This window comes from Triticum urartu, chromosome 5 (genome assembly GCF_003073215.2).
Source record: "Triticum urartu cultivar G1812 chromosome 5, Tu2.1, whole genome shotgun sequence".
Taxonomy (NCBI): domain Eukaryota; kingdom Viridiplantae; phylum Streptophyta; class Magnoliopsida; order Poales; family Poaceae; genus Triticum; species Triticum urartu.
This window is the reverse complement of record NC_053026.1, coordinates 481,310,668-481,337,371: the sequence shown is the minus strand read 5'-3', so window position 1 is coordinate 481,337,371 and position 26,704 is coordinate 481,310,668. Positions and strand designations below refer to the sequence as shown.

General features: G+C 48.4%; 2 protein-coding genes and 1 pseudogene across 2 annotated transcripts; 1 reads left to right on the top strand and 2 right to left on the bottom strand.

The window, feature by feature from the left end:
• Window positions 1-88: 88 nt before the first annotated feature.
• On the top strand, window positions 89-4,876 carry LOC125509995 (annotated as a pseudogene).
• Window positions 4,877-9,086: 4,210 nt separating this feature from the next.
• LOC125556379 lies at window positions 9,087-9,791 on the bottom strand. The gene has a single exon (XM_048719128.1). The coding sequence runs from the start codon at window positions 9,684-9,686 to the stop codon at window positions 9,135-9,137; it is 552 nt and encodes a 183-aa protein (XP_048575085.1). The 5' UTR covers window positions 9,687-9,791; the 3' UTR covers window positions 9,087-9,134.
• A 6,219-nt stretch (window positions 9,792-16,010) lies between these two features.
• Window positions 16,011-16,929, bottom strand: LOC125556378. Its single transcript, XM_048719127.1, has one exon. The coding sequence runs from the start codon at window positions 16,804-16,806 to the stop codon at window positions 16,267-16,269; it is 540 nt and encodes a 179-aa protein (XP_048575084.1). The 5' UTR covers window positions 16,807-16,929; the 3' UTR covers window positions 16,011-16,266.
• Between the last annotated feature and the right edge of the window lie 9,775 nt (window positions 16,930-26,704).

Genomic DNA, 26,704 nt, shown 5'->3' with positions numbered 1-26,704 from the left:
TTTATCAGCAAACTAAACTGGCACTAATGGGTTCTGTATTTTTTTCCACTTTAGGCACGCTTGCACATCAATTGTGCACAACCAGCGACAAGAACCTGGCAGAGGAAATTTGATGATGAAGGCAAGAAGATCGAACAGTTTAGCATGACCATGAATGACATGATATCAATCGTACGTATTTGAACATACTTTATAGCTCCGAGGTTTCTGTTTTGAGCATATTCTGAAGAATATGAAAGGTTCAAAATTATCAAAATGGTAGAGTATTTTAAACATGACTAGCTCATTCGTTTCAAAAGAAGGCGATGCAAAAAAAAAGGTTCAAAATTATCAAATACAATACTCTGTTTTGAGAACTCTCCCATACTGTTCACTTTGCAAGACCTGATGGCATTTGGCAATGATACATGCTGCATATGGCTTGCTCAGCCATGCCAGTAAGCAACTGACGACAGATGAAACAACACTGTTGTTTGCTTTGAGCAACGGGTACTACATATGTTATTCCTCTGTGAACTTAATACTAAACAAATTCTTGTTGGTGGTCTTTCAGATACCTCTGATTCTCAAGGGACTGATGGTAAATGCCGATCAAATGGGAAAAGGCCGGGTGAGTGCTGAACATATATAAATATACCATTGACTAAATTTAATCTGCCTTGTCATGGAACTTAACGAAAATTTCTTCATTTTTGCGAAGGATATACAATATGACCCATTCAGGAAATGGATGGACAACTGCTACCGTGGCCTACCCATTGGTGGCCTTGGGTAAGTTTCTGCCTTTTCTTTGCAGAATCTGAATTAGCTAAGTTCACTGCCAATCAGGTACATATAGGCTTTTTTATGACCTTGAAACTTGCCATGGTGGTTTTTTTTCTTCTTTTTTTTCCGAAAAGGAGGAATACCCCCGACCTCTGCATCAAGCGATGCACACAGCCATTTATTTAATCAAATGTAGTGTCAAAATACGAGTACCATCTCAAGTACGAAAACAAAAGCGAAAAAAGTAGAAAAGTCGCCACAACCGGCAAAAATAGGACACAATGACTAAACACCTATCCTATTGCTGGACCGCCATCCAAGCCGGCAAAAGTCTAGGCTTTTTTATCACCTTCAAACTCGCCATGGCGGTTTTTAACCCAAACATGTTCTCTATATCTGATTGACTCTAGATGCTACATGCCTGTTCTCAAAACACATCCTAGCACTACTTGTAAATGATTGCTAGTGTCACTCTTATAATAAGTCTTAACTGTAAAGAACTTGTAAATGATTGCCACTACTCACTTGTCTAGGCGTTCGTCTCGCGTCCCAACGGAAAGAGCTACTCGACGGTGTTGTCTGCGCCGACTGCTGATGCCCTCAAGTAAGCTGTGGATCTCGACAAGGTTATTTCTGCCCATTCAGATAGAGCAGAGATATCATTCATTGTGCATACTTGCAGGGGAGTCGATAAGGCCACTATTGGATCTTGGGACTGGAAGCTTAAGGAGAAAAACTGTACTTATCATGCCTTGTTTCCAAGATCTTGGACAGTTTATGATGGTAAATTCCAAGATTTTGTATGCTCTCTTACGTTTTACTTTACCTGATAGATACATGTACTAACTGAAGATTTCTGTGGTACACCATGTATACTAATTGCCATGTAGGTGAGCCTGACCCTGAAATCAAGATCACCTGCCGTCAGATATCGCCGATCATCCCTCACAACTACAAGGAGAGCAGCTTCCCTGTTGCAGTTTTCACTTTTACGGTACATTTTCTTCTTCAGCAACTTAATCCAATAACACCACATGTACTTTCCATGTTGCAGCTCAGCACTTAGTTATGATTGATTTGTCTTGCTGCAGGTGCAAAATTCTGGGAGAACACCTGCAGATGTAACATTGCTCTTCACATGGGCTGTAAGTGCAATAAGCCAACACGTTGCCATTTTATCACGAAGATTAGAAAAAAAAACACCTTATCAGTGAGTGAAGACCTAATATCTATTTGTTCATCCTCTAGAATTCAGTTGGTGGGAGATCAGAGCTGACTGGAAATCACACCAACTCCAAGATGATGTAATGAGCGTCAAATTATTTTTGATTTTCCGCACACTTTGTGTTTCATGCCATGCATGCAGCAGCAATCTAATCTCTCTGACTGACGACCTTAATTATTGGTTGTTGCCATTCTGTTTTTTGTTCTTGCACAGAGAGCGTGATGGTGTGCGCGGCGTTCTTCTCCATCACAGGTGTGTTAAACATTTCGTCTTGCAAAACCTGAAATGATACAGATGAACTGCAAGCGTAACAGGAAACTTGGGATGGCTGGCACCAAATGATGTAGGACTGCGGATGGGCACCCGCCGGTGACGTTCGCCATTGCGTCTCAAGAAACGGAGGACGTTCGCGTCACGGACTGCCCTTTCTTCACGATGGGATCGTCGGAGTCAAGCGACTTCACGGCCAAGGACATGTGGCAGGAGATCAAACAACATGGTTCCTTCAGCGAAACCCGCACCGGCAAAGAGCCGAGGGTGTCGAAGCCCGGATCATCCATCGGAGCGGCCGTCGCTGCGGCCACGACGGTGCCGGCAGGGGGGAGCCGCGTGGTGTCGTTTGCTCTGTCGTGGTCGTGCCCCGAGGTGAAGTTCACAGACGGGAAAACGTATCACAGGTGATCTAAACGATCTTATATTTCTTTACAGAGGTAGTAGCTGTTTGTTTTTCATTGTGATAACTGACAAGCTTTTTGGAGCAGGAGGTACACCAAGTTCTGTGGCTTGGATCGAGATGCTGCTGCAGAGAGCTTGGCTCATGATGCTCTTCTTGGTAAGCTAGCCCCGGTGATTGTTTTGTTGGACACACAGGGGCCGGGGAAACGAAACGACATTGGTTTTGATTCTGATGATGCTCATTTGATATTCCTTCCTTCCTTGTGTGAGTGTAGAACACATGGAGTGGGAGTCGAAAATCCAAGAGTGGCAGACGCCTATTCTGCAGGACAAAAGGCTGCCCGAATGGTATCCGGTTGCATTGTTCAACGAACTCTACTATCTGATCGCTGGAGGCACCATATGGACAGGTATCTCCATCACCATCAGCAAGTATATTATGATCTGCATGCCGTGCAGAATAGAATTCGATCGTACCACGGAGCTGAGAACAAATCTCTGGCAAATGTCGTCACAGATGGACGGCCTCCCAGGGGATGAGCGTTGCCTCATCAGGGACGGGCACCCAAGACCCATTCTCCCTCGACGTGTTCCGCCGCACAGACCTGCAAGGCAGTGGCACCCCGGTCCCGGTGGTGGACGGCGTCCTGGGCGAGATGACGTCCGTGACGGAGCGCCTGCGGTCGGCGGCGGCGTTCGGGGCGACGCTGCTCGGCGACGGCGAGGAGAACGTGGGGCAGTTCTTGTACCTGGAGTCGATGGAGTACCACATGTGGAACACCTACGACGTGCACTTCTACGCCTCCTTCGCGCTGCTCTCCCTCTTTCCGGAGATCGAGCTGAGCCTCCAGCGCGACTTCGCCCGCGCCGTCCTCCTCCACGACCCTCGTCCCATGCGCACCCTCAACGACGGCAAGACCGTGCCGCGCAAGGTCCTCGGCTCGGTGCCGCACGACGTCGGGCTCAACGACCCGTGGTTCGAGCTCAACGCCTACATGCTCCACGACCCGTCGCGCTGGAAGGACCTCAACCCCAAGTTCGTGATGCAGGTCTACCGGGCCGTCGTCGCCACGGGCAACGTCGCCTTCGCCAGGGCGGCGTGGCCGGCGGTGTACCTGGCCATGGCATACATGGACCAGTTCGACCGGGACCGGGACGGCATGGTCGAGAACGAGGGCCGCCCCGACCAGACCTACGACCTGTGGTCCGTGCCCGGGGTCAGCGCCTACACCGGCGGGATCTGGGTCGCGGCGCTGCAGGCCGCCGCTGCCATGGCGCGCATCGTCGGCGACGGCGACGCCGAGCTCTACTTCCGTGCGCGGTACCGCATGGCGAGGCGCGTGTACGACGAGGAGCTCTGGAACGGCGCCTACTTCAGCTACGACAACAGCGGCGGCAAGACGAGCTCCTCCATCATGGCCGACCAGCTCGCCGGGCAGTGGTACGCTCGCGCGTGCGGCCTGGAGCCGGTGGTGGAGGAGGAGAAGGCCCGGAGCGCGCTGGGGACGGTGCTGGACTACAACGTCATGCGGGTGAAGGGCGGGACGGTCGGTGCGGTGAACGGGATGCGGCCGGACGGCGGCATCGACATGTCGTCGACGCAGTCCAAGGAGATATGGCCCGGCACGACCTACGCGGTGGCGGCCGCCATGATCCACGAGGGCATGCTGGAGGCCGGCTTCCGGACGGCCAAGGGCGCCCACGACGCCAGCTGGTCCAAGGACGGCTTCGGCTACGCGTTCCAGACGCCGGAGGCTTGGACGGCAGAGGGCGGCTACCGCGGGCTGCACTACATGCGGCCCCTCTCCATCTGGGCGATGCAATGGGCGCTGTCGCCGCCGGAGCTCCACAAGGACCTGGGGGTCGGGCCGGTGCCCTCGCCGGGGGACGCCTCAGTTGGACATGACAAGTTCGATAAGGTGGCGAGCATGCTGAGGTTGCCTGAGGAAGAGCAACACAAGGGATTCCTCCGGGCTCTCTACCAGATTCTCCGGCAGGTGGTGCTCCCGGCATCGGCATGACACCTCCAGCTCTGACATGCATGATGCTGGATTAATATTTTTTAAAATTAAAGACACTAGGGCGTCCGGCTTTAATAAATTAATAAACGTAACAACCATAATCAACACACACGAGCACGAAGGCTCTGGCCACAGACACGAAATCTAAAGGGTTCAGTGGTTAGAGGATTAATAAATTAGTTCGTTGATTGATAGAAGTCCGTGCAAGACTGGCAGTGCTGTTGGATGCTCCTAAATATATAAGAGCATCTCCAACAGCCGCGTCAAACTAGCGCCGCGACGTAAAATTGCCCGTTTTAGCGAGCGCGCAATCGATATAGTTGCTTCAGCGCGCGCGCAAAAACAGCGCGCGCGGCATATGTAGTTCAGCGCGCGGGCCGAAACTCAATCGCGCGCCACTTATTTGCTGCGCCCGCTTCCGCGCGCTGGACTCTCGCGTGCTCGTTCGCAACTCTCACCCCCCATCCAGCCACGCCGCCGCCGCCGACCACGCCACCCGACGACCATTTTGAATGCTTCCCCGACCTATCCCCGCCCCGCGGCGGCTTCTCCGGCCCCTCCTCTAGTCCCGCCGCCCCTCGCGCGCGTCCGTCCTCCGACGAACAGCGCCCGCGCGCTCGCTGCCGCTCGGCGCCCGCAAGGTGTTCGACAAAACGCCTAGAAGGTATGTATTGCTCAAAAGCCATGAATTTCGTGCATGTTGATTGTAGTTTTTATAGCATAGTATTGAACATTGTAGATGAGTTCGTCGTATGATTCTTCTGAAAAAGAATTTGATATGGAAGAGGAGGAGGATCTTGCAATGATCCTAGCTATGCATATCAATAAAAAACCGAAGCACTGTGGTTCGGTTATGGGTCGGCAGGAAATTTGGAGGGATAGGATCGATGCCCACAACAGATTGATCAGGCATTATTTTACGGAGAATCCCACATACCCCGAGTCGTATTTTCGTCGTCGGTTTAGGATGAGCACCGAGTTGTTCAGGCGCATTGCAGAGAAACTAGCGAGCCATGACCGCTTTTTTCAGCAAAGAAGGAATGCAGCCGGAGAGCTCGGGCATAACACTTTTCAGAAGGTGACAGCCGCTTTGCGTATGTTGGCATACGGTATACCGGCTGATCTAGTTGATGATCACTTGGCTATGGGTGAGAGCCAAGCCATCATGTGTGTCAAGCGCTTCGCAGTCGGAATTGTGCAAGTGTTTGGCGAGGAGTATTTGAGATCTCCCAATGCTGAAGACGCCGCAAGGCTATTGGCGATGAACAAAGCTCGCGGCTTTCCTGGCATGCTTGGCTCAATAGATTGCATGCATTAGAGTTGGAAGAATTGTCCAAAGACATGGCATGGGCAATTCCATGGTCAAAAAAAGGGTTCTACTATAATCCTTGAAGCAGTGGCCGATCAAGAGACTTGGATTTGGCATGCATTCTTTGGAATGCCTGAATCTTTGAATGACATCAATGTTGTCAACCGGTCACCACTGATGAATAAGATTGCAAATGGTGAGTTGCCACCGGTGCAGTTTGTAGCAAATGGCCGTACATACAACTATGGCTATTATCTAGCAGATGGCATCTATCCAAAGTGGCATACCTTTGTCAAGCCGTTGAAAAAGCAAGAAGGTAAAAAAAATCTTGATTTCCATAATGCTCACGCGGCGGCTAGAAAAGATGTGGAGAGAGCTTTTGGGATTTTGCAAGCCCAATTTGCTATTGTAAAAGGACCGGCTAGATTTTGGGACTAGAAAATGCTTTGGTACATCATGCACGCTTGTGTGATCATGCATAACATGATCATCGAGAATGAGCGTGGCCAAGATGTAGATTACTCTCAGTATGAGCTCTTGGGACACCCCGTGCGAGTGCGACGGAGGGCTGAAAGGGTGGCCCGTTTTGTTGCCTCCTATCATGCCATTCGACGTCCCGCAGCGCATAATGATCTTCAGAAGGATCTCATTGAGGAGTGATGGGCATGGAATGGACGACAAAGAGCATCATGATTTGTGCTTTCGATATTGTATTGTTGAACTATTTGTTGTGTTTATTGCACTATTTTTTGTATTGAACGATAAACTATTTGTTTGAGTTGTAATAACAAAATTGAACTATTTATTTTGATTTATTTTTGTTTGTGTTTGATCTTTTTGCTTCTGTTCTGGAATGCATATGTTGTTTGTGCGAGAGTTGCGCGCGCTGCTGGAGCGGCGCGCGCTGATGGAGCGGCGCGCGCTGCTTTTTAGCGCGGCTGCTGGAGCCAGCGCTGCGTGTCGCGTCAAATCAGGCGATGGGTGCGCAGCAAAGCAGTTTTTTGCGCGCGGCCGTTCGGCGCATCTCCAACAGGCGTGCTAAACAAGTGCCGCGGCGCAAATTTAGCCAGTTTAGCGAGCGCGCAACCTGGCGGGTGGCTCCAGCGGGCGCACAATAATCGCGCGCGCGGTATAAGGAGTTGGGCGTGCGGTCGGTTTCGCTATCTCGCGCGGTGTATTTGGGGCGCCCGCTTCCGCGCAGGGCACACTCGAGCGCTCGCACTGCACTCTCTCTTCTCCGCCTCGTACGCCCCGCGCGCGCCGGCCCCGGCGAACTGCACCCCATGGACGCACGCGCCGACATGGGTGCACCTCCGGCCGCCATGGGCGAAATGTCTTTCGATGTGCCTCCTCGCACACATTCCCATGAAGATGCCGTTGAAGATCTTGCCAACACCGTTGGAGTTTCACGTGATGCAGTGCGCGATGAGGAGAGGGATGAAGATTCATCTTCGGAGGCGGAAGAATCGTCTTCCGAAGATGAGGACGAGGACGAAGACGAGGATGAGGAATGATGTGTCTTCCATTTGTGTATTGAACTTGATTTGCATTTTGAACTTGGTTGGATGAACTTGTGGGCATGATTTTGAACTTGTGGGCATGAACTTTTCTTCATCAACTTGTTTGTGTGAAATTTTATATGTCATGTTCATTGCATTTTGAATGTTTCAACTTCATTTTGTGTTTAAAATGTCATATATGCAATGTCCCGGCGAGTTGCGCGCGCTGCATTTAGCACGGCTGCTGGAGCCAGCGCTGCGCCGCGCCAAACCAGACGATGGGCGCGCGGCAAAGCAATTTTTTACGCGCAGCGCGTTCGGCGTTTGTTGGAGATGCTCTAAGGGCAACATATATACGGCTTCGCCACACGTGCCTCCTTTTACTTTGGACATACAACCTTTTTTTCCTACTCCACTTCAGCTAAGAGCATCTCTAACAGGCACCCAAAAACAGAACCGCGCGCTAAAATTTGGGTTTTTTGAGCGCCGGACAGCTCCAGTGAAAGCTGTAAAATAGTGCACGTGCAAAAAATGATTAGACGCGCGCTGAAAAACGCTATCAAAAGCTGCAAATTCAAGGCGCCGAATTGCGCGCGCTTCATAATTTACACTGCATATTCTTTTGAGCGCGTGTTTTTTGGCATCTGTTAAAGCAACGTTGGGTCTGGCGTACTAAAAATGCTATAGTGACATAATAAAATTATTTTAGGGCACGATATTTTTGTGCACCCGTTGAAGATGCTCTAATGCAAGTCGCCTGAAATTTACATTTGTGTATTCCGGAGGGAAGGAAGCAGCAGTAGCCGGAGCAGCATCCTCTGGATCGTGCGGGGGAGTAGGCTAGCTCTCTTATTTGAGAGTTAGAGATACTAGTCGCCATGGCAGCGGCATACTTAGAAGATGCAACTTATGTAAATTGTGAAATTTTTTGGTAAAATCTTTAGGGACTTGAAGGCCTCTTTTGGTTCATAGGATAGGATTATTATAGAAATAGGAATTTTGTAGGAAATGAGATGGCATGTATCTCAAATCCTATGAATAAGAATAGGAAACGAGATGTCATTTGGTTGACACCAAAAGAATTTTTTCATTAAGTCTAGGCCCATTTTTACTTTCCTATGAAATGTGGAGGATAGGATCAATCCTAAGTAGGAATAGGAATCTATTCCTATGAACCAAAGGGCTCTAAAGGAAAAAAATCATATAAAAATCCTATCATCTAAAATTCCTATGAAATTCCTCCAAACCAAAGGAGGCCGAAGAGAAAGAAAAAGAGAAAGAAAACACAAAAATTCCTATGAAATTCCTCCAAACCAAAGAAGGCCGAAGAGAATTAAAGAAAACACAAGGGTGCAATGAAAATGCCCCCATTTGTAGAAGTGATGCATATGTACCGTGGGTTTTCTAAGGCGCGGGGTGGTTGGGCGTAATGGGAGAGGGAGCTGGGGAGTGGTAGGCGAGGCCGAGGGATCTTGGATGTTGACAAAATTATTAAAATAATAAATGATAAAGAGGATCATTGTTTGTCAAGCCTCAACTCCTACCTGTTCATATTGATTTCTACAAAATTTTCTAATTTGTGGGCACCTAAAAAGAAGACAACTCGCTAGACCGAGGTACATGCATGTGCAAACAAGACCCTAAAATCCCTCGTTCAACCGCTGCCGGAACCTCCTAATGAACATATCGGCGGCCTGATCAATCTCCTCCTCCATATTGAACTCCAGCCCCTCAACTTCTCGGTTATTCCTGATCACATCCATGACTGAAGGCTCATCATCATCGTCTTGATCACATGAATAAAGTGGCACATCACCATCGTAAGCGTAACGACAGTTCTTGTGGTCGTCGTTGAAGAGGGGATGCAGTGTCCTGTCAGTATGGCAGCCACCATGACCGTTCTCTTGGTTGAACACCGCCAAGTGATGAGAGAAATTGGCCGCCAAATCATCCTCATGGACGACGACCAGTCTCTTCTCGACCGTGCGGAGAGTGAGATCCTTGTGGCAGTCAACTCTCTCCCAGTCGGCCATAATGAGCGCGTCGATCTTGTGAGAGACCACTGGTGCCGTGGCCATCCTGCGGCGCTGGAGCGAGGCGGGGATGAGGAGCCTGGCGGCGAGCACGCCGGTCTTGCTCTTGCACATCGCTGCTGCCTTCTTCACGAGCTCAGAAGCCTTCCCGATCTTCATCTTTGTTTGAGGTGGTCGAGCTGCTTAACGCGTAAGAAGGTGTGGTGCCTCAGGCTTGGAATGGGTTAGGTTACTGGGATACAGAGATGAGAGAAGCTTGCTTGAAATGAGGCATGGGCTTTGTCCCGAGGCTCCAATGGTGTATTTATAGTCGGAAGCTGAGCATGCAATTAACATTGCGACTAGCCTTGCTCATGTCCCGATCAAATTTTTGGTACCTCGCCTAATAAAGCATGTGAAAGCATTAGAGAGGAAAAAATGACATGTGGAGTGAGCACTAAAAGGATGTTGACAGTGGACAATGGGAAAATATATATTCCATTAAGTCACAAAAGGCATCTGTCCCAGACTGCCAATATATCTCCTTTAATCAGGTGGTAAAGCTAGCTGATTGATGGCTTAGAATAGTTTTGCCCAAAGCAAGCAGACCGGGCAGCTTTCCTTGCCGGTCTACGGCCGTGTGGTTCATGCTCAGAATTCCAAAGGTTGCAACTATAGCGCGTCTCTGTTTTTCCCTTCTGTTCTCCGCTGCTTTGTGTGGGCGTGAGGCTATACGTGGGATCTGCTTAATTAGCTTTCCTTCTCCTCCGTGTGCTTTGCTACTCGCTCGTAGTACAAAGTAGAAGCAATCTCCGTGATAGATCGATGGGAGTTTTTTCTTCATTAAGTCAAAAGTCACAATACCATTATGGAGATGAAGACTTGGGACTTGGAAGTACGCAGTCTCAGTTTCACACGGCACGTGCTTGCCGTGAGAGTGAGCGCACGGCACGTACGTAGCCTCGGTTTCTTTTCTTCAAACATGCATGCATATATAGAGCTTGGCGGGCGTGTTTGCTGTTCCCCCAACATGCGTCGTATACTTATTTGTTTTGTCGTTTTTCGTTAGCTGTGAATCTCTATTGTATTCTGTAGACCTCCATTTTCGGTTGGGTGTTGCTTTTATCCGGGGGTTGCTTTGTTTATAAAGCGGCGCACGAAGCCTTCTTGGGTAATAAAATAGAGTTTTTTGTTTTTGAATAAACCGTGTGTATCATTACTCAACAATCTGAATACCTGCACAAACAAATATGATGACTGCTAGAGAAACTAGGGAGTTGACAGATGTCCTGAAAATTATGCACAAGGACCCCAAGACAGAAAAGTACAAGGTCCATAGGGATCCCTGCATACACCCAAACTAATTGTAGAGAGATGATTTGGCAATACAATATTCATTGTATTGATTGGGTGCTGGTGCACGTATATATAAATACAGGTAGGCCTCGACCTGAACTATAGACAACCAGGAGGTGGGCTACAATATACGTAATACATGCAACACATATATACTCACCCCCCCTCCCCTCGCGCAGTCGAAGCGTCACCAGAGATACAGAGACTGGACCAAAACTCCTCAAAGACGGAAGTAGGCAATCCCTTAGTCATCACATCAGCAAACTGTTGCATAGTCGGAACATGGAGAACCCGAACATGGCCAAGGGCAACCTGCTCTCGCGCGAAGTGAATATCGAACTCAATATGCTTCGTATGTCGATGGTGCACCGGGTTGACGAAGAGGTAGATCGCGCTGACGTTATCGCAGTAGACAAGAGTGGCCTTGTGAACAACACAAAGCAAGTCCTGGAGCAGCTGACAGATCCAAGAGCATTCGGCCATGGTGTTAGCCACGGCCCGATACTCTGCCTCGGCGCTGGAGCGGGAGACCGTGGGCTGTCACTTTGATGACCAAGAGATCAACGATGGCCCAAGGTAGACGCAATAGCCGGACATAGAGCGTCGGGTGTCGGGGCAGCCTGCCCAGTCGGCGTCCGAGTAGGCGACGAGGTCGGTGGAGGCGGAGGCCGTCAGGGTGAGTCCCAAGGACGTGGTGCCGCGTATGTAATGGAGAATACACTTCACCAAGGTCCAATGAGAGTCACACGGTGAGTGCATGTCACTAGTAGAAAAAGGGTCAAATGTTCAGCCCATTAGTCCCGGTTTGTATTTGAGCCGACACTAATGTGATCATTAGTGCCGGTTCCAACGGCTAGCTGGGCCGCTCTCATTAATACCGGTTCGTGGCGAACCTTTAGCACCGGTTCGTGCCACGAACTGGTATTAAAGAGAGTGGTGGCAGGATGTTGTCAGTCTGGGGCTCCTCCAGCACCATTAGTACTGGTTCATGGCACGAACCGGTGCTAAAGTTCGTCCTATATCAATTCTTCGTCCACCCGCGATTGAGCTCTCTCTGTTTTTCCCCTTTCCCCTCTCCTCTCTGTTCTTCCCCTCTACCTCGAGCTCATCTCACATTTTGCTCAAATTTTTTGAAGATTTGAAGGCCCCCATCCATTCAAGTGATCACAAAAGTAAGCAACTTTGTCCTTTCATCTCTCATTGCTAGATTAGATTTTGCAATGCTTTATATAGTCATTAATTTGTGGGTTTTAGTAATTTGGGAGGAATTATATGTGGTAGTTTATTTGATTTATATGCAATTTGAGCTCAAAATAACTCTTAGTTTGCATATGTAGGTGTGGTTTACTTATTGCCTTCCGATCTCCGTCCTAACCACCATCGATCGTCCGCACCGTCCTGTCGCCGACACCATCTTGTGGGGTGAGCCTCTTGTTCTTATTTTTTTATATATAAAAAATCACGTTTGTGTGATTTAGATATATAGTTACTTGTATAATTATCTTACCCGTATGTTGTTTGTTATTCATAGTGCCATGGTTTTGATATCCGTCCCCGTCGGCCTTCGTCCGGGTTAGGATTCAGATGTGGTATATTTTCTTTATAACTATTTTGTTGCATTTCGTGTTTATGACAAATTATGCCCATCAAGTTGACATAGATATTTTTATCTAGGAGGTATGTGAACCGGAAATTCCAACCGACCCTATTGTCGAGAGGTTAAATTTAGTTGAAAGAGAAAATGAGTATTTAAAAGAAAAATTGAAAAGAATTGAGGGGGAGAAGATGGAATTGGAGTTGCATGTTGCGGATGTCATCGATGATCACAAGATCAAGATGGAGAAAATGTGCTTGAAGATTAGAAAGATTAGAAAATATGTCATTGATAGTGAGGCTTGGTATCATTATGTTGTTGGATCAATTGTTACCTTAGTTGCGATGTTGATCGCATTTGTTGTTGCATTTAAATTCTTTAGCTAGAGAGTTATTTATATGTTTGCTTTATGAGAATAAATATTGTATGAACTTGTATTAATTTGGTCTATTTGGTGTTGTGTAATGAAGATGAGGCATCAATGGATGTACGATGACCAATGCTCTCCCCAGTTCGTTGAGCGCGTGCATACTTTTCTAATTGCAGCTTAGCCAAACAAGCAGGCAGATGGTTTTGTGCCTTGTCCATGTGTTGGCTATAAGAACGATCACAATTACTCTAACTCAAGAACCATTCACGTCCACTTGTTTGAGTCCGGTTTCATGCCCCACTATTTGTTTGGACCAAGCACGGAGAAAAAGGGGTTATGATGGAAGAAGATGAAGAAGAATAGGACGATAGCTATTCTGGCCATGGGTTCCCTGAATACGATGATACAACAATGTGGGAAGAAGCTGAGCCGGCAATGCGGGAAGAAGCTGAACAAGAGGCATCAGATGAGCCAACTGATGATCTAGGTCGGGCCATTACCGATGCAGAGAGAAACTGCACAAGTGAAAAGGAGAAAAAGAAGTTGCAGCGCATGTTATAGGATCACAAAAAATTATTGTACCCGAATTGCGAAAGTGACAATAAAAAGATGGGCACCATACTGGAATTACTGCAATGGATGGCATAGAATGGTGTATCTGACAAGGCATTTGGAAAGTTGCTGATAAAGTTAAAGAAGATGCTTTCAAAGGACAACGAATTGCCCGAGAGTACGTACGAAGCAAAGAAGACTGTCTGCCCTCTAGGGTTAGAGGTGTAGAAGATACATGCATGCCCTAATGACTGCATCCTCAACCGCGGTGAGTACGCGGATTTGAACGCGTGCCTGGTATGCGGTGCATTGCACTATAAGATCAGCTGCGATGACCCTGGTGATGTCGAGGGCGAGCGCCCCAGGAAGAAGATTCCTGCCAATGTGACGTGGTATGCTCCTATAATACCACGGTTGAAATGTTTGTTCCTAAACAAAGAGCATGCCAAGGCGATGCGATGTCACAGAGAAGACCGTAAGAAAGACGGAAAGTTAATAGTACCCCCTGACGGGTTGCAGTGGAGAAAAATAGAGAGAAAGTACAGGAAGGAGTTTGCAGGTGACGCAAGGAACGTATGGTTTGATCTAAGCGCAGATGTCATTAATCCTTTTAGGGAGCAGTGCAGCAACCATAGCACCTGACCTGTGACTCTATGTTTGTATAACCTTCCTCCTTGGTTGTGCATGAAGCGGAAGTTCATTATGATTCAACCACAAGACTAGGCAATACATTTATACGTCAAGACTCCCCCCATGTGTGACTCCCTCAGGCCTAAACGGGGACCGAACGTGGGCCGCACTTTAATTGCGTCAGCCGGGTCTTGAACTCAAGACCTCTTGGTTTCGATACCATATAGAAGTGCATGCTCTAACTAATGCAACCAAAAGATCGATCTAATGAAAGAGACTAGTCAATACATTTATACGTCAATATAAGATCTGGCGGGCTTGTTGGTGGTGACGCGGGTCTAATCGGTTAGGTGGCGGTTGCTGCAGATTGTGCTGGAACGACCACTTGTGGCTCCACGACAACGGTTGTCACCAAGAGATCTTTAAGTAGTTCATCTCTCCAGATCCGATGGTTGACTTCGGCGGTAAGATGCAAACTACAGAAGACAACTTGACACACAGGGATGGTTGCGCAGCGGTGGCGGTCACATATCGCATTTAGCTGCTGGGGTTGTGGAAAAGTGGTGGTGACAACACAAGTGACTGCGACGGTGGTGCTACTCATGCACCTCGTTGTCGAGCTCCGAGGTGAAAGCCCATATCTGAACCGAGTTGGTTATACCTGGCAATGACGATATTTTTTTAGGTCGTTACCTTGTTGAATCATTACTCGGATATGTTCAGACTATTTCTTCAGAGTGAAAACTTATATTCTGGCCTTGGTCGTTGGATCTGGCGAGGGTGGCGCTTGAGCGCCACTCCTTTCGTGAAAGTTTTGCTGTTGAACAATCTCTCCATTTGGTGTGATAAGATGGATGTGATTGCTTTGGGGCTATTTTCTTTTTTCCTCGTCTACATATAGCATAGTTTTTATCTTATATAACTTTCCTAGTTGTTGGCATGTTTTTGCGTGTGTGTTGGTGTTGGTTGTCTGCATTCTAGCTATGCAGAGGCCAAGTGTGTGCTCATCTTGTTTTGTATTCTCTTGATGTTTTATTTTGAGCCAATAATATCTACTCTTTGTCGGATAAAAGATTTGTAATCCAAACAATTTAGTTAAGCGTTTTTCTTTCCTTCAATGTGCGCCCGCACACACCAAATACACAATTTAGCATGTAGCTAAATATGTGTCAAAACTTCCAACTTGTGTTCATGAACTTAGGGAACCTTCCGATGAACATTTCGGCAGCCTGGTTGATATCCTTGTCCATGTTGAATCCCAACTCCTCAGCCCCCTGGCTTCTACTCATCACATCAATCACCAAGGACTCGTCTCCTCCGTCAAAATTTTCATCGCTGTTGTACTTGTCAGTGTAATAGCAACTAACTCCGTCGCTGAAAATGGGTTGGAATGTCCAGTTAGGGCAGCCACGAGCACCACCCTCCCCATCAATCAGTGCTAAATGGAGAGATAGATCCTCAACCATCCCAATACCCCTGGCTCTCGACCTTATGGACCAAAGTCTTGTGGTTGTCCAGCTTGGCACTCTTCTCCAGGCCGGCCACAATAAGGGCGTCGATCCATTGAGAGATGGCGCAAACCGTGGCCATCCTGCGATGGAGCGAGGCAAGGACGAGGAGCCAGGCATTGGATATCGGGTACTCACGAAATGATCACTGCACTTTAAAAAGTAAATTCAAAAAAAATATAAGCCAAGTGTTCTCCATAGGGTACTCGGCAAATGGTCACACCATTAAGAAAAAGACATGTGAAAAGATAAGCCGAGTGTCCGTGGACAGTCGGCAAACAACGCCTGATGTAACGGGACCGTCAAACACATGGGTTAGCACATGTTTTCCTCCCAGAGATTTTTTTTCTTTGCCAAGTGTCTTTTGCTTCCTTTCTCGGGCTTTTTCTCTATGCTGAGTGTTCTTTTTGGGGAGAAACTCGCGAAGACCGAATATTACCAAGTACCTTCTATTTGCCAAGTTTAATTTACACGATACTCGGCAAACATGTTGTATGTATGCCAAGTGCCTGTGGATTTACACCGCGACCCGCCAAGTACTCGGTGTAGATGGTTTTTCCTATAGAGGTGGGTACGGCTGAGGGATCTTGGATGTTAACAAAAGATTTCAAAAACAAATGATGATAAGGATAACTGTTTGTCAAGCCTCAACTCCCACTCATATTGATTTCTACAAAATTTTCTAATTTTTGGGCACCTAAAAAGAAGACAACACCCTAAGCCAAGGTACATGCATGTACAAACAAGACCCTAAAATCCCTCGTTCAGACGCTGCCGAAACCTCCTAATGAACATATCAGCAGCCTGGTCAATATCCTCCTCCATGTCGAACTCCAACCCCTCAGCTTCTTGGTTGCTCCTGATCACATCCACGACAGATGGCTCATCATCGTTGTCTTGATCACATGAATCAATTAGCACATCATCATCCTTAGTGTAACGGCAGTTGTCGTGGTCGTTGTTGAAGAGGGGATGCAGTGTCCACTCAGCTGGGCAGCCACCATGACCATTCTCTTGGTTGAACACCGCCAAGTGATGAGAGAAATTGGCCTCAAAGTCACTCTCATGGACGATGATTGGTCTCTTCTCCATTGTGCGCAGCGCGAGAGCCTTGTGGCGGTCCACTCTCTCCCAGTCGGCCACAATAAGCGCGTCGATCTTGCGAGAGACCACGGCTGTTCTAGCCATCCCACGGCGCTGGAGCGAGGCAAGGATGAGGAGCCTTGCGGTCTTGCTCTTGCACATTGCTGCCGCCTTCTTCAAGAGCTCAGGAGCCTTCCCGATCTTCATCTTTGGTTCTGAGAGATGGTCGAGCTGGTTATGAAGGGAAATAAGTAGGATGCTAAGCTATGGTGCCTCAGGCTTGGAATCGGGTAGGTCACTGGGATACAGAGATGAGAGAAGCTGTCTTGAAATGAGGCATGGGCTTTGTCCTGAGGCTCCAATGGTGCATTTATAGTCGGAAGCTGAGCATGCAATTAACATTGCAACCACCATAGGTCATGTCAGGATCAAACTTTTGGTTCCTCGCGTGATAAAGCATGTGAAAGCAGCTAGCAATAGCATATACCAGAGAGAAAAAATAGGCATGTGGAGTGAGCACTTTAAGAATGTTGACAGTGGAACTAAGCAAGGAACTTATGGGGAAGTATGTATTAATAAGTCACGAAAGGCACCTGTCCCAGGGCTAGGATTGGCCCTTTTGGGTTGGGGTACCAAACTGCCAATATCTCTCCTTTAATCAAGTGGTAAAGCTAGCTGATAGATGGCTTAGAATAATTTTTCCCAAAGCAAGCAGACCGGACAGCTTTCCTTGCCGGGTCTCCGGTCGTGTGATTCACGCTCGGAATTCCAAAGGTTGCAGCTACGCGTCTCTGATTTTTCTTCGTTTTCCCCGCTGCTTTGCGTTGCTGTACGTGAGATCTGCGTAGCTTTGCCTCTCCTCCGGCCGCTTTCCTGCTCGCTCGTCAACTAGCAGAAAGTAGAAGGGAGCAATCTCCGTGATAGATCTATATGGGAGCTTCCGTGTTTTTTCATGCTTTCGCAAGTCTCCAAACACCTTTATGGAGTTTTTGACTTGGCGTCCTGTGACAACAACCACATCAATTCTCATTTATACATGGCGTGGCCGCGTGGGTGTATATTTCCGGATTTTAACCGTGGGAAGATATTTTTGTTCTGCCGGGTGATCCGTCTTGAGTGTTTGAAATGGTGATGCTTGGCGCGCAAGGGGTGCTAATTATCTCAACCTTTAGACTCGGGTGATTTATCCTTGGTCCACAATTTGATTATCACCCGATAACCACATTTCTGAAACCGCGTCGCTCTCCAGGAGGGCGGTCGGGTGACCTAACCCCGCCGCCGCCGCCACCCCCACCTGCTCTCTCCCCCCTCGCCGCCGTCGGGCGTCCCCGCCGGGCAAAGCCCGTGCGGCTGCCGCCGGCGGCGGGCCTTTCTCTCTGGTCGCGCGCGAAGGCCGACCCTGGACGACGAGGCGTGCATCGCGGAGCTACGCGCCAGTGCGGATATGGCCCTCCGGCCTCTTCTGCGGCGCGATGGCACTGGATGCTGGGGCGGCAGCCCCAGGGAGCGGCGGCCTCCTCCTCTCTGTCTCCCTCGCGATGGAGGAGCGGCGCCTGACTGTTTTGGCGATGAATCGGGGCTCTTTGCTCGGATCTGGTGGGCGCGCACCGTCGGCGAGATGCGGCGGTGCTGGCCGTCCTGGGCCGTGTGGGTGGCACAGTGGCTGCGCGTGGTGGAGGCCCCGGCGGCTCTGGTTCGGCGGGTCGGCGGCAAGGGCCTGCCAGCGGCGCGCGGGGGCTGATGCGCCCGTCGTCGTCGGCAAGGCACGGTGGCGGCGGTGGTGTTGTGTGCCGGCCGGATTTCGCCTTTTGCCGGCCGGCGGCGCGGGTTTGGGGCCCGGCCCGGCATGCCTGCGGTCCCAGCTGTGGGTGGCGGCGGCGAGGTGGCTTCGCCGTGCCGGCTCCACGGCAACTCGGTGGGTTGACTGGGGCGGCGACTAGCTTTCCGGTGTCGGCTTGTCTGTAGGCGGCCCGTTGCGACCGTGGGCTCTCGCCTCGCCGTCTGGTTGCTACCTTCGTCGAAGGTTCGGCCCTTCTCCGACTACAGTCCATCGCTCGTCTCACGCTCGGCAGCAGGCCCGAGCTCATCTCGTGCCCGGTAGCAGGACTGACCAAGTCTCGCGCCCGGCAGCAAGACCGACCTCGTCTCACGCCCGGCAGCAGGATCATGCTCGTCTTGCGCCCGGCAGCAGGACCGTGCTCATCTCGCGCCTGGCAGCAGGACGGGTCGATGGAGGCCAATTTTGGCCGGCCTTTAGGTTTCGGCGTTGGGGGAAGCCCAAGGGTGCGAAAGGCAGTTCCTTTCCGCTCGTATCTTTGGTTAGGGTAGCGATGGATCTCGAGTGAGGTGGTGTCCAGGTCTTGGATGCCAGGACGGCGGCCCTGGTGGTGGCTCCGTGGTGCTCTTGGGCAAAGCCCGTGGCTAGGTGCTGCCCGGTGGCCATGGCCATGTGGACGGCGTGGTCAATGGGATGTGGCGTCCGATGATGGTGAGTGTTGGCCGGGGTGAAAACCTGATCTATCTTCGGACGGACTGGCGGCGGTGAAGCTCGCTCCCTTTTTGAAGGCGTCGTCGCGGCTCTCATTGCCCGTCGTGTTGCTCCAGGGGAAATTCTGATCCTCGGGTCGGGTAGTGACGGCGCTCTGGTGACGTAACCTTCCTGAAGGCGCCGCCTTGGAGCACACGGTTCGTCATATGCGGCTTCTTCTCTTCGCGTTGGCGTGTCCGCGGTTGAGGACTCCGGTTGCTTTTGTAGTACTAGGGGTAGTGTTGCTGCGCTCAGCGCCTATGTATCCAGCCTTGGGTGTGTGCGTGTGTTGTGGTGCTGTGCGTTTGTATCTGAGATGTGGTCGGTCATTGCTTTATATATAAAGCGGGGCGAAAGTCTTTTTCGGTAACCACGTCTCTGACCGCCCCTGGGTAAATGCAAGTATTGGACAAAAAATAGCAAACATTTTAAATATTTTGAATTTAAACATTCGCATACATAAATTGAGCGTGGCTTTTTTGAATCTAAACGTTTGCGTACATAAATTAGCATCATCTGAATTTTGTGGTTACAATGGTAACCGGGAAATCCGCTGTCCTAGAGAAAAAAATGGCATCAGGTAGCCGAAATCTTGGTCGGGAGAGAAGGTATCTAGTGCAAGGGGCGAATCTATGTATCAGTTGCATCCATGCATCTCTAGCCGTTGGATGGAGAAGAGATGGGCACAACCTCTTGACTGCCGCCATATTTACAAAAAGAATCTTGTATTTCATCAAAATCAAGCCATACTTTCAGCTTTGTCTGGATTTCCCCATGGGCATTAGTACGGCGTTTGTGTTTTTTCCTTCTTATTTGAGCGTACAAATCTAATTTTTCCACGAATACGCAAAAAATTTGCGTATTACACTGATAGGTAGAAAAAGTAGCATAGAGTAGCTACAGGGGACCTCTAACAACATGAAGACGTGACGTGGCAGTCAGAGTTAAGTGCGCACAAACACAGTGTGAAGGTGTGTGCTCCCCAGGCAGCAAGGCTACGTCTCTGGTATGATGATGTGTTAGTCCTAGAGCACCCACACGAGCCCAGCTGCTAGCCTCATCCTTGATCATGGAGGTGAGGTGTGAGATGGATGGCCGCTCCGCGTTAAAGACGTGGGTGTTAGAGCATCTCTAACAGTCGCGCTAAGCGCCGCGCGTAAAAAACCTATTTACTGCGCACGCTGCGGCTGGTTTTGCGCACCCGCCTGTGCTGGCTCCAACAGCCGCGCTATAATGCAGCGCGCGCCGCTCCAGCAGAGCGCAAAAATACAGCACGCGCGACTCGTCGGGCATTTTGCATATATGATATTTTGAAAAAAATGAACATGTGAAATTTGACACAAACAAGTTGATGAATAAAAGTTCATGCCCACATAAAATCATGCCCACAAGTTCATCCAACCAAGTTCAAATGCAAACTAAAGTTCAAGGCCTAAAGACACATCAATCTTCATCTTCTTCGTCTTCGTCTTCGTCCTCATCTTCCAAAGACGGCTCTTCCGCCTCCGAAGATGAATCTTCCTCCCTCTCCTCATCACGCACCGCATCACGCACCGCATCATGTGAAGCTCCGACGGTGTTGGCAAGATCTTCAACGGCATCTTCATGGGAATGTGTGTGAGAAGGCACATCGAAAGACATTGCACCCATGGCGGCCGGAGGTGCATCCATGCCTCCCATGAGAGAAGCAAAACTCATGCCTCCCATGGCGGCCATAGCGTCGGAGGGTGCTCCAAAGCCACCCATGCCTCCCATGGCGGCCGGAGGTACACCCATGCCTCCCATGGCGGCCGTATGTGCACCCATGCCTCCCATGGCTCCGAAGCCACCCATGCCTCCCATGGCGCCGAGGCCACCGCCACCCATGGCGCCGAAGCCACCGCCACCCATGGCGCCGAGGCCATCGCCACCCATGGCGCCGAGGCCACCGCCACCCATTGCACGAACCAAGGCTCTTTTTTGGATCAAGACTTCTTGTTGGGCAAGATTTGTTGGAAATATGCCCTAGAGGCAATAATAAATTGGTTATTATTATATTTCCTTGTTCATGATAATCGTTTATTATCCATGCTAAAATTGTATTGATAGGAAACTCAGATACATGTGTGGATACATAGACAACACCATGTCCCTAGTAAGCCTCTAGTTGACTAGCTCGTTGATCAATAGATGGTTACGGTTTCCTGACCATGGACATTGGATGTCGTTGATAACGGGATCACATCATTAGGAGAATGATGTGATGGACAAGACCCAATCCTAAGCATAGCACTAGATCGTGTAGTTTGTATGCTAAAACTTTTCTAATGTCAAGTATCATTTCCTTAGACCATGAGATTGTGCAACTCCCGGATACCGTAGGAGTGCTTTGGGTGTGCCAAACGTCACAACGTAACTGGGTGACTATAAAGGTGCACTACGGGTATCTCCGAAAGTGTCTGTTGGGTTGGCACGAATCGAGACTGGGATTTGTCACTCCGTGTGACGGAGAGGTATCTCTGGGCCCACTCGGTAGGACATCATCATAATGTGCACAATGTGATCAAGTAGTTGATCATGGGATGATGTGTTACGGAACGAGTAAAGAGACTTGTCGGTAACGAGATTGAACAAGGTATCGAGATACCGACGATCGAATCTCGGGCAAGTATCGTACCGCTAGACAAAGGGAATTGTATACGGGATTGATCGAATCCTCGACATCGTGGTTCATCCGATGAGATCATCGTGGAACATGTGGGAACCAACATGGGTATCCAGATCCCGCTGTTGGTTGTTGACCGGAGAACGTCTCGGTCATGTCTGCATGCTTCCCGAACCCGTAGGGTCTACACACTTAAGGTTCGGTGACGCTAGGGTTATAGAGATATTAGTATGTGGTAACCCGAAAGTTGTTCGGAGTCCCGGATGAGATCCCGGACGTCACGAGGAGTTCCACGTCACAGGAGTTCCGGAATGGTCCGGAGGTAAAGAATTATATATAGGAAGTGCTATTTCGGCCATCGGGACAAGTTTCGGGGTCACGTATTGTACCGGGACCACCGGAAGGGTCCCGGGGGTCCACCGGGTGGGGCCACCTGCCCCGGGGGCCACATGGGCTGTAGGGGGTGCGCCTTGGCCTATATGGGCCAAGGGCACCAGCCCCAAGAGGCCCATGCGCCAAGAGATGAGGGAAAGGAAGAGTCCTAAAGGGGGAAGGCACCTCCGAGGTGCCTTGGGGAGGAGGGACTCCTCCCTGCCGCACCCTTCCTTGGAGGAAGGGCCAAGGCTGCGCCCCCCTCTCCCTTGGCCCTATATATAGTGGGGGGAAGGGAGGGCAGCAACACCTAAGCCCTGGCGCCTCCCTCTCCCTCCCATGACACATCTCCCTCCTCCCACAGCGCTTGGCGAAGCCCTGTTGGAATCCCGCTACTTCCACCACCACGCCGTCGTGCTGCTGGATCTCCATCAACCTCTCCTCCCCCTGCTGGATCAAGAAGGAGGAGACGTCGCTGCTCCGTACGTGTGTTGAACGCGGAGGTGCCGTCCGTTCGGCGCTAGGATCATCGGTGATTTGGATCACGACGAGTACGACTCCATCAACCCCGTTCTCTTGAACGCTTCCGCGCGCGATCTACAAGGGTATGTAGATCCACTCCTCCCTCGTTGCTAGATGACTCCATAGATAGATCTTGGTGACACGTAGAAATTTTTGAATTTATGCTACGTTTCCCCAACAGTGGCATCATGAGCTAGGTCTATGCGTAGTTTCTATGCACGAGTAGAACACAAAGTAGTTGTGGGCGTTGATTTTGTTCAATATGCTTACCGTTACTAGTCCAATCTTGATTCGTGGCATTGTGGGATGAAGCGGCCCGGACCGACCTTACACGTACTCTTACGTGAGACTGGTTCCACCGACTGACATGCACTAGTTGCATAAGGTGGCTAGCGGGTGTCTGTCTCTCCCACTTTAATCGGATCGGATTCGATGAAAAGGGTCCTTATGAAGGGTAAATAGCAATTGGCATATCACGTTGTGGTTTTTGCGTAGGTAAGAAACGTTCTTGCTAGAAACCCATAGCAGCCACGTAAAACATGCAAACAACAATTAGAGAACGTCTAACTTGTTTTTGCAGGGTATGCTATGTGATGTGATATGGCCAAAGGATGTGATGAATGATATATGTGATGTATGAGATGATCATGTTCTTGTAATAGGAATCACGACTTGCATGTCGATGAGTATGACAACCGGCAGGAGCCATAGGAGTTGTCTTAATTTATTTATGACCTGCGTGTCAACATAAACGTCATGTAATTACTTTACTTTATTGCTAACCGTTAGCTGTAGTAGTAGAAGTAATAGTTGGCGAGACAACTTCATGAAGACACGATGATGGAGATCATGATGATGGAGATCATGGTGTCATGCCGGTGACAATGATGATCATGGAGCCCCGAAGATGGAGATCAAAAGGAGCAAAGTGATATTGGCCATATCATGTCACTATTTGATTGCATGTGATGTTTATCATGTTTATACATCTTATTTGCTTAGAACAACGGTAGTAAATAAGATGATCCCTCTTTAAAATTTCAAGAAAGTGTTCTCCCTAACTGTGCACCGTTGCGACAGTTCGTTCATTTCTAAGCACCACGTGATGATCGGGTGTGATAGATTCCAACGTTCACGTACAACGGGTGTAAGACAGATTTACACACGCGAAACACTTAGGTTGACTTGACGAGCCTATCATGTACAGACATGACCTCGGAACACAGAAGACCGAAAGGTCGAGCATGAGTCGTATAGAAGATACGATCAACATGAAGATGTTCACCGACGTTGACTAGTCCGTCTCACGTGATGATCGGACACGGCCTAGTTGACTCGGATCATGTAATCACTTAGATGACTAGAGGGATGTCTATCTGAGTGGGAGTTCATAAGATGAATTTAATTATCCTGAACATAGTCAAAAGGTCTTCGCAAATTATGTCGTAGCTCACGCTTTAGTTCTACTGTTTAGATATGTTCCTAGAGAAAATTTAGTTGAAAGTTGATAGTAGTAATTTTGCGGACTAGGTCCGTAAACTGAGGTTTGTCCTCATTGCTTCATAGAAGGCTTATGTCCTTAATGCACCGCTCAGTGTGCTGAACCTCGAACATCGTCTGTGGATGTTGCGAACATCTGACATACACATTTTGATAACTACATGATAGTTCAGTTAAACGGCTTAGAGTTGAGGCACCGAAAATGTTTTGAAACGTCGTGAAACATATGAGATGTTTCGAGGGCTGAAATTGGAATTTCAGGCTCGTGCCCACGTCAAGAGGTATAAGACCTTCGACGATTTTCTTAGCCTACAAACTAAGGAGAAAAGCTCAATTGTTGTGCTTGTGCTCAGATTGTCTGAGTACAACAATCACTTGAATCGAGTGGGAGTTGATCTTCCAGATGAAATAGTGATGGTTCTCCGAAGTCATTACCACCAAGCTGCTAGAGCTTCGTGATGAACTATGATATATCAGGGACATATATGATGATCCTTGAGATATTCGCGATGTTTGACACCGCGAAAGTAGAAATCAAGAAGGAGCATCAATTGTTGATGGTTGGTGAAACCACTAGTTTCAAGAAGGGCAAGGGAACAAAGGGATACTTCATGAAACGGCAATTCAGCTGCTGCTCTAGTGAAGAAACCCAAGGTTGAACCCAAACCCGAGACTGAGTGCTTCTGTAATAAGGGGAACAACCACTGGAGTAGAATTACCCTAGATACTTGGTAGATGAGAAGGCTGGCAAGGTCAATAGAAGTATATTGGATATACATTGTGTTGATGTGTACTTTACTAGTACTCCTAGTAGCACCAGGGTATTAGATACCGGTTCGGTTGCTAAGTGTTAGTAACTCGAAACAAAAGGCTACGAAATAAACGGAGACTAGCTAAAGGTGAGCTGACGATATGTGTTGGAAGTGTTTCCAGGGTTGATATGATCAAGCATCGCACGCTCCCTCTACCATCGATATTGGTATTAAAACCTAAATAATTGTTATTTGGTGTTTGCGTTGAGCATAGACATGATTGGATTATGTCTATCGCGATACGGTTATTCATTTAAGTAGAATAATGGTTACTCTGTTTATTTGAATAATACCTTCAATGGTCTTACACCTAAAATGAATGGTTTATTGAATCTCGATCGTAGTGATACACATGTTCATGCCAAAAGATAGTAATGATAGTACCACCTACTTGTGGCACTGCCACTTAAGTCATATCAGTATAAAACGCATGAAGAAGCTCCATGTTGATGGATCTTTGGACTCACTCATTTTTGAAAGGATTGAGACATGCGAACCATGTTTGTTGGTAGATATGCATGAAGAAACTCTATGCAAATGGACCGTTTGGACTCACTTGATTTTGAATCACTTGAGACATGCAAATCATACCACATGGGCAAGATGACTGAAAGCCTCGTTTTCAGTAAAATGGAACTAGAAAGCAACTTGTTGGAAGTAATACATTTTGATGTATGCAATCGAATGAGTGCTGAGGCATGTAGTGGATATCGTTATGTTCTTACTTCACAGATGATTTGAGTAGATGTTGAGTATATTTGCTTGATGAATCATGAGTCTGAATTATTGAAAGGTTCAAGTAATTTCAGGGTGAAGTTGAAAGATCGTCGTGACAAGAGGATAAAATATCTATGATATGATCATAGAGATGAATATCTGAATTACGAGTTTGGCATAGAATTAAGACATTGTGAAAATTGTTTCACAACTAATACAGCCTGGAACACCATAGTGTGATGGTGTGTCCGAACATCATAACTGCACCCTATTGGATATGATGCATACCATGATGTCTTTTATCGAATTACCACAATAGTTTATGGGTTAGGCATTAGAGACAACCACATTCACTTTAAATAGGGCACCACGTAATTCCGATGAGATGACACCGTATGAACTATGGTTTAGAGAAACCTAAGCTGTCATTTCTTAAAAGTTTGGGGCTGTGACGCTTATGCGAAAAAGTTTCAGGCTGATAAGCTCGAACCCAAAGCGGATAAATGCATCTTCATAGGACACCCAAAACAGTTGGGTATACCTCCTGTCTCAGATTCGAAAGCAATAAGGGATTGTTTCTAGAATTGGGTCCTTTCTCGAGGAAAAGTTTCTCTCGAAAGAATTGAGTGGGAGGATGGTGGAGACTTGATGAGGTTATTTCTCTTCAACTAGTGTGTGGCAGGGTACAGGAAGTTGTTCCTGTGGCACCTACACCAATTGAAGTGGAAGCTTATGATAGTGATCATGAAACTTCAGATCAAGTCACTACCAAACCTCGTGGGATGACAAGGATGCGTACTACTTCAGAGTGGTACGTGATCCTGTCTTGGAAGTCATGTTGCTAGACAACAATGAACCTATGAGCTATGGAGAAGCGATGGTGGGCCCGGATTCCGATAAATGGCTCGAGGCCATAAAATCCGAGAGAGGATCCATGTATGGAAACAAAGTGTAGACTTTGACAGAACAACTCGATGGTCATAAGACTGTTGAGTGTAGATGGATTTTAAA